Source organism: Thermobia domestica, chromosome 9, assembly GCF_964235325.1.
Source record: "Thermobia domestica chromosome 9, izTheDome1.hap1.1, whole genome shotgun sequence".
Lineage (NCBI taxonomy): Eukaryota > Metazoa > Arthropoda > Insecta > Zygentoma > Lepismatidae > Thermobia > Thermobia domestica.
In genome coordinates this window covers 115,673,162-115,690,533 of record NC_137462.1, presented here as the reverse complement: position 1 = coordinate 115,690,533, position 17,372 = coordinate 115,673,162, and the positions used below count along the sequence as shown (strand labels likewise).

General features: G+C 38.0%; 1 protein-coding gene across 2 annotated transcripts in view; it reads right to left on the bottom strand.

The window, feature by feature from the left end:
- LOC145694952 (nuclear RNA export factor 1-like) overlaps positions 1 to 17,372 on the bottom strand; it is a 144,677-nt gene that overhangs the window by 48,401 nt on the left and 78,904 nt on the right. For both annotated transcript variants that reach the window (XM_081771755.1, XM_081771753.1), the window contains exons 7-8: positions 16,905 to 17,119; positions 4,086 to 4,192 (exon numbers count right to left, since the gene is read on the bottom strand). In XM_081771755.1, the coding sequence (XP_081627881.1) occupies positions 4,086 to 4,192; positions 16,905 to 17,119 (322 nt within the window). The remainder of the gene's footprint in view (positions 1 to 4,085; positions 4,193 to 16,904; positions 17,120 to 17,372) is intronic.

Below are 17,372 nucleotides of genomic sequence, written 5' to 3'. Positions count from 1 at the left end.
TATAATTATTGGCATAGTCTTGTCGATTACTCTAAAGTAATGAGTAGATGTATGTGATCTATTTTAAATTTTATCAATGCTGTTTGGTTCAAACGAATATTATTTCCTGAAATTCCTTTTATTATTGTCTAGAATGGAATGAGACTTGTCCAAGGGGGAACGGCGTCGGCTTACCAGTGGGAAACCGTACTTACTGTATCAATTATCGCATTCTGAGGGCCTGATTTAGTTTTAATTGTTAAATGCGACCTGTTATTTTTGTTCTCTGTCCCGTTTTTCTGATCATCTTAAAAACAAAAAGGTTGCCTGGAATCTATGGAAGTCACATCCGAGTGACTACACATACAAACAATTCGCTAAAATAAGAAGCTTTACGAAGAAGGTACAGCGACGTAAGTACTTTGAATACATGGACTCAATTGGTGATTTTTCTGTTAGCAACCCTAAACTATTTTGGGCTGTAATTAAATCTCGCTCGAAATCTCCCGGCATACCAGCAACAGTTCATGACGAGAATTTTGAAGCTAGTGATGGTCAGAGACCCGACCTTTTTAATAACTACTTCTGTAAAACATTTACCGCCTTTCCCCCTCTCCGCCCCATTTGTACTAACACCTTATCAGATCTCTCTACCACCCCGGGTGAGGTTTTGGTTCTCTTGCAGTCGCTTTCTCCACATAGATCTGTTGGGCCCGACAACATTGGCTCTCTCTTTCTTAACGAAATTGCTTCAGCTATTTCAGTTCCTTTGTCCATCCTATTCAATAGATGCTTCAGAAAAGGATATTATCCCACCAGCTGTAAACTAGCACATGTGACCCCAATATATAAATCAGGACTTAAAGATCAAGTATCCTCCTATAGGCCAATATCTCGTCTTTCTGTAATATCTATTATCTGCGAAAAAATAATCAAAGAAGGCTTCTCAAATTCACGTCGCCTTACATTCATACTTCTCAGCATGGCTTTCTACCGAAAAGCTCAAGTCTCACAAACTTAAGTACTCTTCTTTCCTGTGCAGTTCAATGTATAAATAACAATACTCAATTAGATGTCAATTATTTTGATCTCTCCAAGGCCTTTGATTCTGTCAGTCACATTCTTCTTCTCCACAAGCTTTCCAATAGATTTAATGTACATGATAAATTTCTCTCTTTAATCACCAGCTATCTAAAGGGCCGTAAACAGAAAGTTGTTCTTTCAGGGGCGACTTCTAACCACCAACCTGTGATCTCGGGGGTTCCTCAGGGAAGCGTACTAGGGCCCCTGCTATTTGTCCTGTATATGGACGATCTCTACTCTCACCTATCAGTTAATCCTAGTGACCTTTTGCTTTTTGCTGACGATTGCAAATTATATAGAGAAATATCACGTTTCCATGACACAATTGCCCTACAGGAAGACATAAATTACTTTGTAGACTCGTGTGAAATGTGGCAATTGAAACTTAACAGTAAGAAATGTGACAGTATTACAATTACTCTGAAAAAGTATCCTGTTCCCTCCAAATACCATATTAACGACTCCCCTATAACACATTCTGCCAGTCATAATGATCTTGGTGTCATCTTTGATTCGAAACTCTCGTTCTCTGACCACATCTCCTCAATAGTTAAGAAATCAATGCGTATGCTGGGGTTTCTTTACCGATTCACTGGACTACGTACTGTGGCATCATTAACAACATTCTATAAAACTCTAATAGCACCCAAGATCGAATACTGCTCTCCCATATGGGCCATGGCTGCACCTACACATCTCTCTAGACTTGAGTCTGTTCTCAATTTCTTTATTGCAATAGTACGTTTTCGTGTTCCCGCACTTCGAATATTACCTAAGGAGGAAATTTTGCGATATCTTAATATCCAGACGCCGGAAGTACGCAGAAATAACTCTGATTTGAAGTTTCTTTATAAGATTGTTAATGGGAACCTAAGATCAGAAGCCCTAATTCAACAACTATCCTTACAGGTGCCTTCTCGCAAAGCCCGGAATACCTAGCTATTCCATCTTGTACGCCCTAGGTTGACAATTATACAGAGGTCTCTTTTTCACCGAGTACCGACCTATTATAATAATCTAACTAGTGAGGTGGACATTTTTTCGAGCTACCAGGTGTTTGAAAGAGCAATAAAACGCGTGCTGGCCAAATAATATTACTTGTGCACTCTTTGTTAATACTATTGATGTTACTGTTGTTATTTTTTTATTATTTTTCTTTTTTCTTTTTTCCCGCTTGTTGACATTTCCCTGTGTAAAATGGCACAATTATGCTGTATCTGGGAATTTGTTCAATAAATAAATAAATAAATAAATGTGTTTATACAAATATTCTACTGACAGAATATATTAACGTCTGTTCATTTTAAGTTGTCTTTCTAACTTTAAAACAAAATATGCATTTTAAATTTAAAAAGAAATTCTGTAAAAGGTAGACATCTTAGAAACGAGATGGATAAAAACAACTTTTGTTGTGATCTTTCTAGTTGTATCTTTTTCAATTCTCACTCAGCCAGTAAAAGACGCAAAAATCAGGACAAAAATTGATTGACAAAAACAGAAATGTAAGTTCGAGTTGTTTCCTAATAGAGTCATTTTCAAAACAGGACATTAATCATACTACGCTTTCTTGGGTATATTTTCCCCGTTTTTATCGCAATATAAATTGATTGGACAGATATCAATGATTGAATTGACAATGGAAACTAAGAAACGTGAAGCATCGCTACTCCAAGCTGTCCCGTAAGAAAGAAAAAATCTAGGTTACGAATCCATAAGAACCCTAGCGCAGATAAGATGCCTTGGAAAACCATTAAAAGACTACCTGAGACAGGTTCGAGGAGTTGTTTTGTTTCAGAGGAAATGAGTGGATATATAGTAAAGTTTAAGATCTGACGTGAAGTGACGTGGCTTAATAGAACAATGTCCGAAGTCAAAGGCACGTAACTTCTAACTTGAGCTATGACTCTTTAAGCTAGTACCGATTGTTATCCAGGTCTTGGATCCAGAATACATTCAGGGAGGGAACTTAGCAGAAGGGACACTACCTTCCAGTGACATTGCGGGACGCTATAGCTCACCACATCAGTTAGGAGACATTAACAGCAAGTTCATCGAGGCAGACACAAACAGCAGTCAGAATCGCAAACGATTGGACACTGAGTGCGAGCACAGATTTCGACAGGAATTGATTGAACAATTTCGTGTGTGATAGTGCGGATGACCTGAACCTCTTCCTCCCCAAAAAGCTACAGAGACAGGAATTACAGTAAGTATTAATCTTTACACTGTTGGGTGGATTTATATACTACAATGACCCATGTTATTACAATTTGTTAAATCCAATGCTCAAGAATTTACAAGTAAGCGAAAACCAATCGTGTGAATTTTGCGTAATGATTATTTCTAAACGATAATAAATAGCATCGATCCTTGCGCGAAGTAATGATAGCTATTTTTTGCCCTCATGTCATAAAAATTCAAGCAAGTATTTATACATACTATATCTCCAAGTGTGCACAAATATTGGTTTGAACAAAAATTAAATTACATGATTCTACATTCTTATTAATAAGAGGAGAAACCAATCGTTCTGCGTAAGTATTGGGTGTTTCTAGCTACGCCCAATCCTTATGACGACAATATTGTATCAGTGGTAGTGTAAACAAACAGTTAGATTTTGATTTCTTTTAGCTGATCCCAGGGAAACGGGTTAAACGAAGCTGAAGGCAAGTAATTTTATTTAATATGCTGAAACACTAGCAGAATTTGAAACATCAGGGAGATTTATACTACACTGAAATCTGAAGGTTCAGTACGCAAACATGAATGATTTGTGAAATAAAAATGAATGTTAGTATTTACCAAGGAACGTTGTTGAAAACGTATAACTATACTAATTTATTTAAATGTTACTGAAGGTTTGTCATATACTTGACGAAGTTAAATGTAAAATTTAATATTGATGGAACAACAAATGTCCAAAAAATAATAAAATTTATTATCATTTATAGTTTAATATTGATACCATTGTTCTTTAAAGGCGATAACTAATTGTTTTACAACTATAGCAAAGCAATACTAACCTTACCAGAGCATTATTACTAAATCTTTCTACAATGGGATTCGTCTTCAAATACAAACTCACAACATTGAAATCCTTAAGGCACTGCAACTGACCCAAATATTGTACCTACAAAGAAAAGAAGAAATATACGAGCATTAATACATAGCGATAGGAAACGAACATAAGACTGTCCGTACGGGCTTTCATGCTACGATCCCGAAAGACATTCAGGTTGGTTCGTTGGCCACAAATGATTACTAACGATACTATAGTTTGAGGCTGGGATATTTTACGCACACTGGATATTACGGGTGCGGTGCGGGTTGACTATCTGACTGGACAGTGTACAATGGACAGTGAAAGTGCCAACTTATAAAAGTAAGTATAGTTAAAGCAAAAACTATTGCAAACTGTAGTACATGAATTCTTGATGCAGTAACTATGTATTCACTTTTATTTATAAATAATATATGATATCGATTATTCTGCAATATCCACACACAATAGCCATCTACCTTAGTCAGCCCGTCGCACACAATGATTTAAATGTTGTAATTTCTGCAAGCTAATTGCCTGTAAAACGTTTCATCAAGTGCTTTATTCTGTTCTTCCTTCCACTCATGGCAAAAGATGCAATAAAATTGTCAATTCAAGGAAATACTTGGAATATTAATGCTTAGACATCGGATTTTTATTCAACTGCATATTTTATTTGCTTATAAGCATCTCTGTTAAACTTGGTAGGAGTTTCTAACAACAATAACACAGCTCGAGTTCGAAGTTTTATGCATATATAAGAGCATTTCAGCATATTCAATGTTTTTAACAGCGTATTCGATTGGGTGTAAAAAATGCCGAAAGATAAATCAAGAAGTTCACTTAAACAGTGGACACAAAATAATATATCACAGATAGTAAATAATTTTCTATTATTTTCTATTATATATTAATACGGAAATATTGTAAACAGAACATTCCACAAAAATCGACTATCCGTAAACACAACTTCGGCGAATGCTATAAGATGGCAATCGAATAGATTCGGAAGGAATAGGACAATTATCATATAGGGGGGCTGTGGATGAAATCACAGTCTCTGCTGTCGATTCGTTGCAAAAACGATCGTTGGGAAGCTCTGCAAATATGACCCTGTACATCTTATTTTATTGCGTCAAAAAGTGTAAATATGGTCAACAATAGCTCGTTTCACTCAACAAAAGCTCGTTTTATCAATGAATCTTTGAAAATATTGTGGCCGGCAAGCAGTACGGACGAAAAGTTTTCTGCCTTGGTATCCGATGCTGCTAGTTACATCCTGAAGGCAGGTACAACAATGGAAGTTTTTTTTATCCCCAGATAAACTACATTATCTGCTTGGCTAATGGACTTCATAGGGTACCAGAAGAAATCGGATTTCTGTTTTCGAATGCCCATTCCTTAATATCAAATACAAAGAAACAAACTCTTTGTGAAAGCACACCTCCATATACAATCGTATCATAAAATACTTCCTCATACCTCTCTCTTGAACCCGTTCTTACCCGCTGGGAAATTTGGCTTAAGTCTGCAACGTTTTATAGGGAACATTTTGACGAAGTGAAAAGTGTTGTGCAACAATTTGTCTCTTCTGAGGTAAAAATCATTCAGCAAAGCAATGAAGCTTTCTATTGCAAAGACGTTAAGAGAAATATAATAATGATAAAGAATCATTTTAAGATCGTATCGATAACACTTCAGAAACCAGAGATGCGAAAGATGTTGCTCCGTGAATGCTTATTTCGAGCTGATAAAGTTTAGTACGTAGCCCAGTCAGTTCCTGGTGAATTTGGACGCTCTGTGGAAAAGAAATTGACGATTGTTCCTGCCAGAATCTCCGATTACAAAACAATTGCAAGAAAATACAGGTACTGAACTTGTTCCTCTCTATAAACATTGTCCGATAATCTCTCTTGAGGCTGAGAGGTCATATTCTGCATACAGACTTATTAAAAAAGGAAAAGAGAGAGAGAGAGAAAGTACGTGTATACGTATTCATGGTAAACATTTATCCTTATTGTAGCCTGGACGCGAGACCAAATATTATTCAAATTCCACCCAAATTTGAGTAATATTTGGAATGCATGAATGAAATCTTAAGGCGAGAGATCATTGCGTGACGTAAGTTCATTTTTTTTTATAGACTACTATGTCCTTTACATCTTCATCTACAAACAGAAGCTTTCTTACGAGTTGTCTTTGATAGTGGTGTTTCATGCACTCAACCAACTCCTGATCCATCGGCTGTTTTTCAGTAATTTTCAGTTTGTCATGTATTGTCGGTACGACACGTTTTCTTTTTGAAGACATTGTTTCACTTCAATCATAGTTTAAAACAAACTAACACACACACAAGACAACAAACCCTGGGACAGTGATTGTAAAATGTCCACGCAATGTAAACAATAGAGACAGGAAGACTTCTGACAGACTCGCCAGCTAGTATGTATATCGCACCGCTATATACTGTCCGCAGTAAGATCACATTGACGAATTATTATACAGTATTCCTGGTGATTTCACATTTTTCTTTCCAGCAAAATTTTTAAGTATTTTTACTTTTCTGAATTCGATCCGCATAAATAGCAATCCGGATAATCGGCGCTTTACTGTAGTACAGCCTAGAGCAAAAGCTGACATATCGGCGTCTGAGTAAATGTAAATGAATTTTTTATAGGCAATTTTATTTCTGTTATACCTTTTGAATTCATACTGATTCCACCGCATCAAGATGACCGCTCCATTGGAGACATGCGCCAGAGAGGAGCAAAGAGCAATTATCAGGTGTTTGTATAGCGAGGGTGAACAATCACATGCAGTATGAAGTTCTGAGTGTCGCTCCAGCAAGCAAACGAGTGGTATAAAAAGTTTAGAAGTGGAGTGTCAACGCTGAATGATGTAACGTGCTCCGGTCAACTGCATCCACTGCAACTACATCAGAAAGTGTTCCTACCATGGAACTCGTGATCAGAGAAAATTGCAGAGCTAATATTAATGAAGCGGCTTCTCATGACAACGTAAGTCATGATTCTGTACACCATATTATTTACGGGACGCCGCAGTTCAATAAAATTTCCGCTAGATGAATTTAAAAGCACTTCATAGCATAACAGAAGGAAAGTTTCTTACTCTTTAGAACTGCTAAGACGACATAAAGCCGAAGGAAATCATTTATTGACACGTATAGTCAATGGCAACAACAAGATGCCAGTTGAGTTGACGATCAGTTGCCTGTCAACAACGAGTTGACACGAATAGCAATAGTTTACATGAAAAGCGGTCCTGCTAATTCTTATATGTAATGACCTCCTGAATCCGAATTCGACCTCCATTTTTCCCATTACCCACCATTTACGGGGAGGCCCCTCACCTATTTCTATCACTTTTCGAAAAATTGGAGGGATGAAAAGGACTATTATTTAAGCCTGTACATTTCTTCTGAGCAGCTAGAGAAGTGAAAATTTCTAAAACATAAAAAAAAATCAGTAAAAATGGTCGATTTTTCCGGTTTTTTCCAAATTGTACACTTATTTTCGACATATTCCAACTTCCAGCTTCCTCATCCTCCCCAAAACACCGCCAAATAATATAAATAAATAGCAACAATTCGGAAGATTCGCTGTACCACGTTGGCTCTCTCAATATCTCGCGCTTGCACATGAAGTTTCATGCTTTGAAAACTTAAGTTTGCATTAGTCATGCCCTGTAATGCTTACCTTCTTCAGTACATCTCTAGCAATCGTACAGTCAACTTGTTGGTCTGTTGGATTCTGTTTCCAAGTTGTAGCAATTGTGTAAAACGGTAGTTTTTTTTTTTTTTTTAACTGTCTTTGTCCAAGTAAATTACAATACGTGAGTGTAAGTTGTGATTAATATCGAGCATTGATTTACTGATTAACTACGCCACGTGTGAGTGTAAAAATCATAGCGATAGCTTCTGCTACGTTTGTGCAATTGACTTTATATGCGCAACAAAAACTGCTTCTCTGCTTCTTAAAACTGCTTATAAATTTTACTTTGGATTGCCAAAAACAAGCATTGGGCACCAAGTTTGCTGCACTACTTATTAGAGCAACTCGACTGAATGGCTCAAAAGTACCCGTAAATTAATGCCATTTACTGATACCATGGTTTCTCGCGGACCTTGCTGTCACCTCACATATCCACACTTTTGTGTGATTTCCACCGTCGGGTTCTCTAGCAAAAGTAAGCATACAATTCAGTATCCTGATATCCCTCCAGCTTTAAGACCAGTTCCTCACATCGACTCTTTGCCAATCCCAGTGCCTCCAAAAACTTATACTCTACAGCCAGAAACGGATTTGAAAGACTTTGAGCCACCGCCTGGGCCATCAAATGATGATACGCCCACCGATTATGAAGACTGTTCACTGAGTCAGCTCATCTACAATCTCACTTCATTACTCAGTCGGACTTGAATAATTTCATCAGGGATCTGGATTTACCTAAGAGTAAATCTCAACTTCTTAGATCTCGATTCCAGCAGTGACATATCTTAGAAAAGGGCGTAAAAATCTCTTCTTACAGGACCAGGCAGTCAACCCTGAAATTACTTTTTGCGGAATGTGAAGACCTAGTGTTCTGTCTAATTCAAATGTATTGATGCCATATGACCCAGACAAATGGAGACTGTTTATAGACTCATCAAAGACAAGCTTGAAAGTAGTCCTGTTGGCTAATGGGAATGAGTTATCATGGATTTCGGTTGCATTCTCTGTGGATACGAAGGGAACGTACGAAAACATCAGCCAAATCCTTGGTAAAATAAATTACAGTAAAGTCACGCTAATCTGAACTAATTGGGACCGAACCCTGTTCGGATTACATGATTTTTCGGATTAGCCGGAATAACAGTAAAATCACAGTTTGAAGCGGGTGAACGAGTCTATTCTGTTGTAATACGTAGTGAATAGTATTTCAAAACAAGTTTTCTGACTACAGTATAGGTACTGTACTGGAAAAATGTTAAAAATGTTGGAAAAACTTGATGCCTTTATCTTTCCACGTACAGTATGTACAGTAGTTACAAATCTTTCCGTTAGGGATATTATTATTTTTGTGTAGTTCACTCTGCCCGTGTAACGTGGGTTCCTGTCACCACGGCATGGCGCGTCCTTAGGTTGCGGATCGAGGAGAAGACCTCTAGAGGTTAGCTGCGAATTAACTGAATAAGCAATCGCGGACAGATGACAAGGAGTTGTGGGTTTGGGTAAGACTAAGTACCTCATGCTGAAAAAAAAAAGTACTTGTTCAGAAACATTCACAAAAGCCTCGGACAAGGACTGATAACTTGGCACGACATCAGAAAAAGAAAATAGACATAAAATTTGGAACATGGAATATTAGAAGTCTTTATAGGGTAGGCGCGTTAAAATCCGTAACGAGTGAGTTAGAGAAATACAGGATGGATCTAGTAGGAGTTCAGAAAGTCAGATAGGAAGGAAATGGAACTGTGAATTCCGGAAATTTTACGTTCTTTTACGGGAAAGGAAATAAAAATCACCAATTAGGAACAGGGGTTTTCGTTCACAAACGAATATTACCAGCAATTAGGCGGGTTGAATTTGTTACTGACAGACTTTCTTTTATTACTCTTAAGGGTCGGTGGTGTGATATTATTGTTTTAAATGTACATGCCCCAACAGAAGATAAGGATGACGATATAAAAGACAGTTTTTACGAAGAAGTAGAACGGATATTTGACCAACTCCCGCGATATTATATGAAAATTCTATTAGGGGTTTTCAATGCGAAGGTAGGACAAGAGAACATTTTCAAACCGATTATAGGGAACGTAAGTCTGTGTAAGGAAAGTAATAACAACGGTGTTAGACTCGTGAACTTTGCAACATCCAAAAAACTAATCGCGAAAAGTACAAAATTCCACATCGTGACGTTCATAAATACACTGAAAACAGACGGAAAAACACAAAATCAAATTGATCACGTTCTAGTAGATAGTAGAAGGCAATCTAGAAAATCTGATGTCCGGTCGTTTAGAGGGGCTGATTGAGACACTGATCACTACCTGGTAGCAGCGATAATAAGAGAGAGATTATCGTTGAATAAAGGAAATATTCAATGTCCGAAAGCGGAGAGATTTAATTTAAAGAAATTACAAGAGAGCCAGGTAAGAGAGGAATCCCAGTTTGAAGTTTCGAATATATTCTCGATTTTAGAAGATTCGGAGTGCACTAGTGTTGAGGATACTTGAATTGAAATTAGAGATAGCATTAAAATTTCAGCAAAAGAAAAATTGGTACACACGGAAATACGTAGGAACAAACCATGATTCGACCAGAAATGCATTAAACTAGTAGTGAAGAGAAAACAGACAAAATTACGTTGGCTACAAAACCCGAATGAAATAACTGCACAAAATTTCGTAGACATAAGGCGGGAGACTTCCAAAACTTTTAGAACAAAGAAACGTGATTTTTTGAAAGCTAAAATTAAGGAACTTGAAGATAATAGTAAAAATAAAAACATTCGGGACATGTATAAGGGGGTCAAAGAATTTACGAAGGCTATCAACCTCATGCTTATATATTAAAGAAATCTGACGGTACAGTTCTCACTGATACGGATAGCATCTTAAACAGATGGAAAAATTTCTTTGACGATTTTTTGAACACGCAGCCTAAAACTAATGTGCGTGAAGAAAAGGAGATACACACCGCAGAACCGTATATTCCAGAATCCAACCGAATAGAAGTAGAAACCGCTATAAAGAAATTAAAGAAACACGAATCTCCGGGTGTAGACGAAATTCCGGCTGAGTTAATTTTAGCTGGAGACGAAAAATTGTGAAAGATACACAAACTCATCCTCCTTATCTGGAACAAGGAAGAATTGCCACAAAAGTGGAAAGAATCAATCACTCTTCCGTGCAATAGAAATGGTTCTTAATACGCAACCCATAGATTCTTTTTCCGAAATAACTCACATGCCAACGACCAACTAATTTATTCTCTTGCAGCAAAAGAACATGTATAAGAATGTTCCCATATATATGCGTCAAACGAGAATATATACCCATATAGTGTTACTTCAGATCATGAACGCTTCTAGTCACGAAAAAATCGGTTTACGAACACAAATTACGAAATTTTGATTCAAACCACGAACAATGTCTCCCCTACGAACGTCACATTTGGCTTTGATGCCACGTTTTCGGTTTCCCAGCCACCGATCCACCAATCGAACCACTTCCAAGGATACAAACAAGTGAAAAAGTATAAGAAATATCACCAAGAAAGGAAACATCTACACAATTGCCACACATTATTATGGAATGGGATTTTCCTTACTCTACCTGTACCAGCAGTTATCAACCACAAAGGTACAGTTATATTACTTTATAAATGTATATTTTAGTTACAAGTAAATCCACAAACAAGTTAAAAAACTATGTTTCTGGGGCGAGCGAGTGGATTAATTGGATTTGAATTGATTTCAATGGTAAAATTATTTCGGTTTGCGAACGGAGTCAAAGAATGAATTTAACGCAAGAGAAAACAATACACTCTATTTAAGTAACTAATACTCTCATTATTCACCTTATAAGAAAGAAAACAGAGGAAACCTTGAATGAGAATCACCAACAAGAAGCTAATTCAGAATTCGAAGAAAGAGAAAAGACAAAATATATAGCTCTTTTAAGTATTCTATTCTTTTATATTATTCATTAATTAGCAGATATTTTCTCATGTCAACATGTAACTACATTGCCACGTGGATCTTTGGTGACCTGACAAACAACATCAGCAATGAAAAGCAAACGAAAAGGTTTTCTGAAATAAACAGAAAAAAATACAGAACACACAGCTGGCTGTACAGCTGGAAAGTAAATATTTAAGAGTTACAAGCAAGCTGTGCACCTATAAAGTATGCTGATCTTAGTTGAAATCTTAATCGACTTAAGCCTAGAGGGCAGTTTGACCATAACATCTGTCGAGGGCATGATGCTAGCAGTTTGTCGGCAATTGTGCAATTAAATTACTTCGTGCGTGGCTGCAAGAGGTGGTGGTGTTTTGCAGAATTACCGCTCGCATACATAGTGATGTGTCAGTGGCCCCTCGATGATAGTATACTCAATGAAATGCAGCGCATATGCACCGTTGAGCGTCTATACAGAAAAATCGTTCAAGAAGCCCTAACTGACAGGATGAAGACGGCCAGTACAACCAGTCACAAATATGAGCATACCAATACTAAACAATCTACTGTTGGAGACAGGTCTGCCTTTCCGCATCCTCTCGTACGAATTCTAGACCCAAAGATTTGCACGAAATATTGTGACCATCTGCTTCGTATACAATGCATGGACGAAGAGCATTTGGATACGTAATTGAATGGGGAAGGGAGGGGCGGAGGGTCTCGGAATTTCACTATGCTATTAGCTTCAAGATCTTGGAATTATTAGGTTGGTGTGAATGATATGTCCGCTTTGACGTCTGGTGGGAAACTCAACCCAGCAATACAACACAGAGATAGACTTATGTCACGAGTCTAACGTCACAAACTCAGTATACGTGCAATAAACTGGATGAGGTACCTAGTAAGGAGGCAGTGCCTTGTTGAACAGGGTCGTACGAAATTACGACATGGAGAACACACAACTGCGAGTGCTTTTCCTAATTACAACTTTAAACTGAGATATTCTGCATAGAAAGCTGAAAAAAACATACACCATGCATTTGAGTAATTAATGGTGAATGAACGCACTATTCGTCAATGGTTTGTCAAATTTCATTCCGGCGACAGTACTACGAAATAAGCGAATAGGCACCGATCAACATCATGTTCGGATAAGCTCTTTAGGAATACCGTGGAAGCACACTCGGAAAAGTGTTCATTTTCACTGCAGACGACTTAGGCACACATTGCCAGTATGGTGAAAAATTAGATTGGTGCTACAAAGGTTGGCATAAGCTAACAATAATTGCAGTCTGAGTGAGTTAGATTTGAGTTTAGCGTCTCTTTCAGCAGCGAGGCTACATGAGACGTGGACCTACACCTTAATGTGGGATTCGAACCACATTAATTCCCACTGGGAATCGATCCTAGGTCTCTTGTGCCAAACGCGCGTACGCTAACCTTATAGCTACGTGAGACTTCGCCGTCTGGAGGTATGGGAAAGTTTCCTGCATCGTATTATCACTCCAGATAAAAATAGAATTGCAATGACAATTCTAAATGGTTAGGACAATGGCTAGATAGTTATCAACGTTCAGGATGATTCCTAAACCACCTCTCTGTCTTTAGAATGTGTGTTATCGCTTGTACGATGAACTCTAATGGAAGTGATCCTCACGTCTTTCTCAGATGAGACGACAACATCAATGCTGATCATTACAATACTGAACTCCATTAATTGCTCCGCAAGCATCCATCAATAGTCAACAGACATTGTGTCCTCATGTTACACGACAATACTCTCGTTCACAGGACGGTGCAGGGTCTCCATGAGATATAGTATGAAATCTTTCCTCAGCCACCGCATTTCCTGATATCTTTTTCACTGACTACCAACTCTTCCGATATCTCTATGATTTCTTGGGAAGGGCCGCTTTCCCTGATAATGAGGCAGTGCAACTTGCGATTAAGGACTCCTTCGCATCGCAGACTCCAGACTTCTTTCTCCACGGAATTCAATCGTTAGCTGAGCGATGTGTAGTTGCAGACAGCGACAATTTTGATTAACCAAGCACTTTAGTTTCCATTCATTCGACTTTTGGAAATGATGTACCTGAGTTGAACATTTCACTCGCACCAACCTAATAATAGACTGACTTTTTCAGATATATTGAACATTCTCTAATAATCTGAATTCTTCTCCCTGATCGATCGCTCTGCAAATGAAACACAGTGATATGTTTATTTTTCATCCCTCGTCTACATCCTACCAGCCAAAGGTGACAAATGGTAAATACAGATTAAATCAGCAGTAAACTTTACGGGTCAATATGAGAATTTACTGATCATACTATACGGTTTGGATATTGTTCAGCATAATCTGCAGAAGCAGTGAAGGTATAACGAGAAAAGCAACCCTATCCCTCCCTTCTTTCCTGTGGACCTGGATGCAAATCAAAGATAAAGAAATTGTTTACGTGATACAGGAAGGAAACGGGTCAATACTTGCAAAACTTACAGATACTATGTTGTCTACGCTCGTATCGTTAAAATCAAACTAGAAACATTTCTGTATTAAGCCAAACACTCTACTGTTACGTCACTGTGATCCTATCAATATATTAGTCATTCAACTACATGCAATTAATGTAATGTTGCAGTTTATGAATATATTTATAGAGCAGGAGTGAATAATATTGCGCAATATAAAATTTTATCCAGTATAAAACAAGTCACATTAACTGGGAGCATTGTGCTGCGTTGAAACTGAAACACAACGTCAAAGCCTTCACATAAACATAATAACAGTGAAAAGGGCTTTACTATTTAAAAAAAAAAAAAAAAAATCTATCTAAAAAAAAGTTACCATTGTATAACAGTATAACATGCTCAATGGCCTCTACTGGGAACAAGGCTAAAATGTGAACGTAAGTGTTATATAGACAGATACAGAGAAGAAAATAAAGGAAGATTACATGCTGAAGCTTTAGGGAGAAATGGAATTTAGCCCATATCCACTAATGATTGTGAGAAAGATCAGAAGATGAATCTATTTCTGTGAATTCCTTTCAACATGCAGGGGCAAAATGTGAATAAGAGAAAGAATTGTTGTATGTTCTTCACTTCCTACTTACATACTTACATACACATACCGCATTTTTACAGCGACAATACGCCATCTTCCACTGAATGTGTGCTTTTATTTCTAAAATATGCAACTAGTGTGACCAAGCGTCTCAATTTCATCACTAGACACTTATGAAGATGTCCTTTTTCAAAAATGGTTAACCATGAAATTTATAGAAGTAGCAAAGATAAACAACAAAGATTCTACAGAATTATCGAAGGCCATTTGTGTTTTAGATATTGAAGAACACAACTCATTATTGCAAGTTAAACTGTGTGTTTATTAATTCTGCGATTAGAAATTTACACTCGATCAGAAAGGCTTACCACGTAACGTTACTAACTTTCTACAAATCTTTAAGATTGATATTCTTTTCTTACCGATACAGCCTTTCTATTTGATATGTGCCCCTTCTGGCGCTGCAGTCGATGTGTGCTATCCCGTACCTCCCTCAAAAGAGGAGGGAGAAGTTGTTGCGGCCGAGATCTTTCAACTGTTAGATGCGGAAGCGTTATCAAAATGAATTATGTCACGGACTTCGCTGTCCTCTGTCTTGTTAGCCATTCTAAGTAGCCTACGATCTTCACTCGTCAAGACCAAACGATTGAATGACAAATTGGCAACACAGCTGAGGTCATTCACTTCTTTTCCCTAAGCAAAGGGAGAATTTCCTCCGTCAGGGGGTGGCGGGGGTGGGGCCGAAGAATAGTTCGCATACTTTCCGAGGGCATAGATGAGATAGACAGGCTCTAGTAATTTCAACAAATATGCTACACTATTCTCGTAATATATAAAGGTAACCAAAAAAGTTCTATCGCTTTTTGTGGAGGTATGTATTCAATTGGCCCTCACACGGTGAGTTGAATGAAAATGGAGATAAGGCTAAATCAGGTGTTGGTGTGGGTATATCCAACATACTGGGGTAAAACGCCGCTGCAGCGGGCCGGAAGATATACCAGGCCTTTGGTCAGGGTGTCGTGAATACGCGGACAGTGCAGCGGGCCGGAAGATATTCCAGGTCTTTGGTGAGAGTGTCTGACTACGCGGACAGTGCAGCGATGGTTTAACAAGTTTAAGGACGGTGACGAAGTACTTGAAAACATACCACGTGTCGAAAGACCAACACATATACAAAATGAAGAGCTTTAGGTAGCAATTGAGGTGAACAGACATGTGAAGAACTGGGACTACAATTCAGACTGAGTGGAGAAACCACTCAGCAGCATCTCCATCAACTTGGGATGCACTACAAGTTGGGTCGATAAACCAGCATAATTTGACTCCAGGCTAGAAGGCAACGCGAGCAGACACGTATGTTTCTTTGCTGTCTCGTCTGAGGAAGAAGTCATTTCTGGACAGGGTGTTGACATGTGATAGAAAGTGGGTCCTATACGAAGCTCCACGGCGCCGTCATCATTGGTTAGCATTCCATGAACCGGTTCCAGAACAGCCGAAACCAGCACTGCACAAGGAGGAGATCCCTTTGTGTGTTTGGTGTACTACTCGCGGCATTGTGCATCGGGAACTGCAACTAGCAGGTAAGTATCAATGCACAAAACTCTGGAGACAACACTTCTGAATCGCAAAGGGGTCCTCCTGTTACAGGACAACGCTAAGACCCACATGGCTAGGATGACCCGGGACACCATTCTACGCCCTGGATGGGAAACACTATTGCATCCACCATACTCTTTGAGCATTGCACCGACCGATTATCATCTGTTCCATTTGTTGGATAATCAGCTTTCAGGACGCCAGTTCATGTCCCTAGTAGAGGTGCAAAATGCACTTCATACCTTCTTCGCTTCACGGTCCACCAAATTCCTTCGCGATGGAATCCATGGCCTTCCAGAACGTTGGCAGATGCTGATGGGGACTATTTTTGATCTTCCAAGTACGTATTAGGTGACATATCGATGTTCAAAGGTTGTCGGTGTAAAAGCGGCAGAACTTTCTTGGTTATCTTTATAAAAGGAAATAATCTAATTACACTTTTATAGACAGAAATATACTCACCAGATTATTACTTAGATTCAGTATACTGATTTTCAGTTTTTTATTGAATTCTTTTTCGTTCGTTTTCAGAAACTGACATATGTCCCACATACTTTTTAATTTATTGCCTGATAAATTCCAATGGACAACGTCGGGTATTATCTCATAAACAGCCTTAAGTACTGCACTCATTACATTTTTGCTTGCCAACGGACAAAAGAAGTCATTCACCAGCGCTAAAGTAAAAATTAAAAGAAAATTACCAGCATTGTAAATTATGCGCATTCTCAAACGATATTTAACTGAAAAAGAAAACACGAATAAAAAATTAGTCTTTCAAGAGTTCAATGAAAACACTTGGAAATATTATAATATAAATTCAAATTCTTATATAATCAATATCAATCTATATTGTAAACATACCATCATTAACAATCTATAAAAATATATGCATGTATGTGTGTATCATCAGCAATCTCTATATATAAA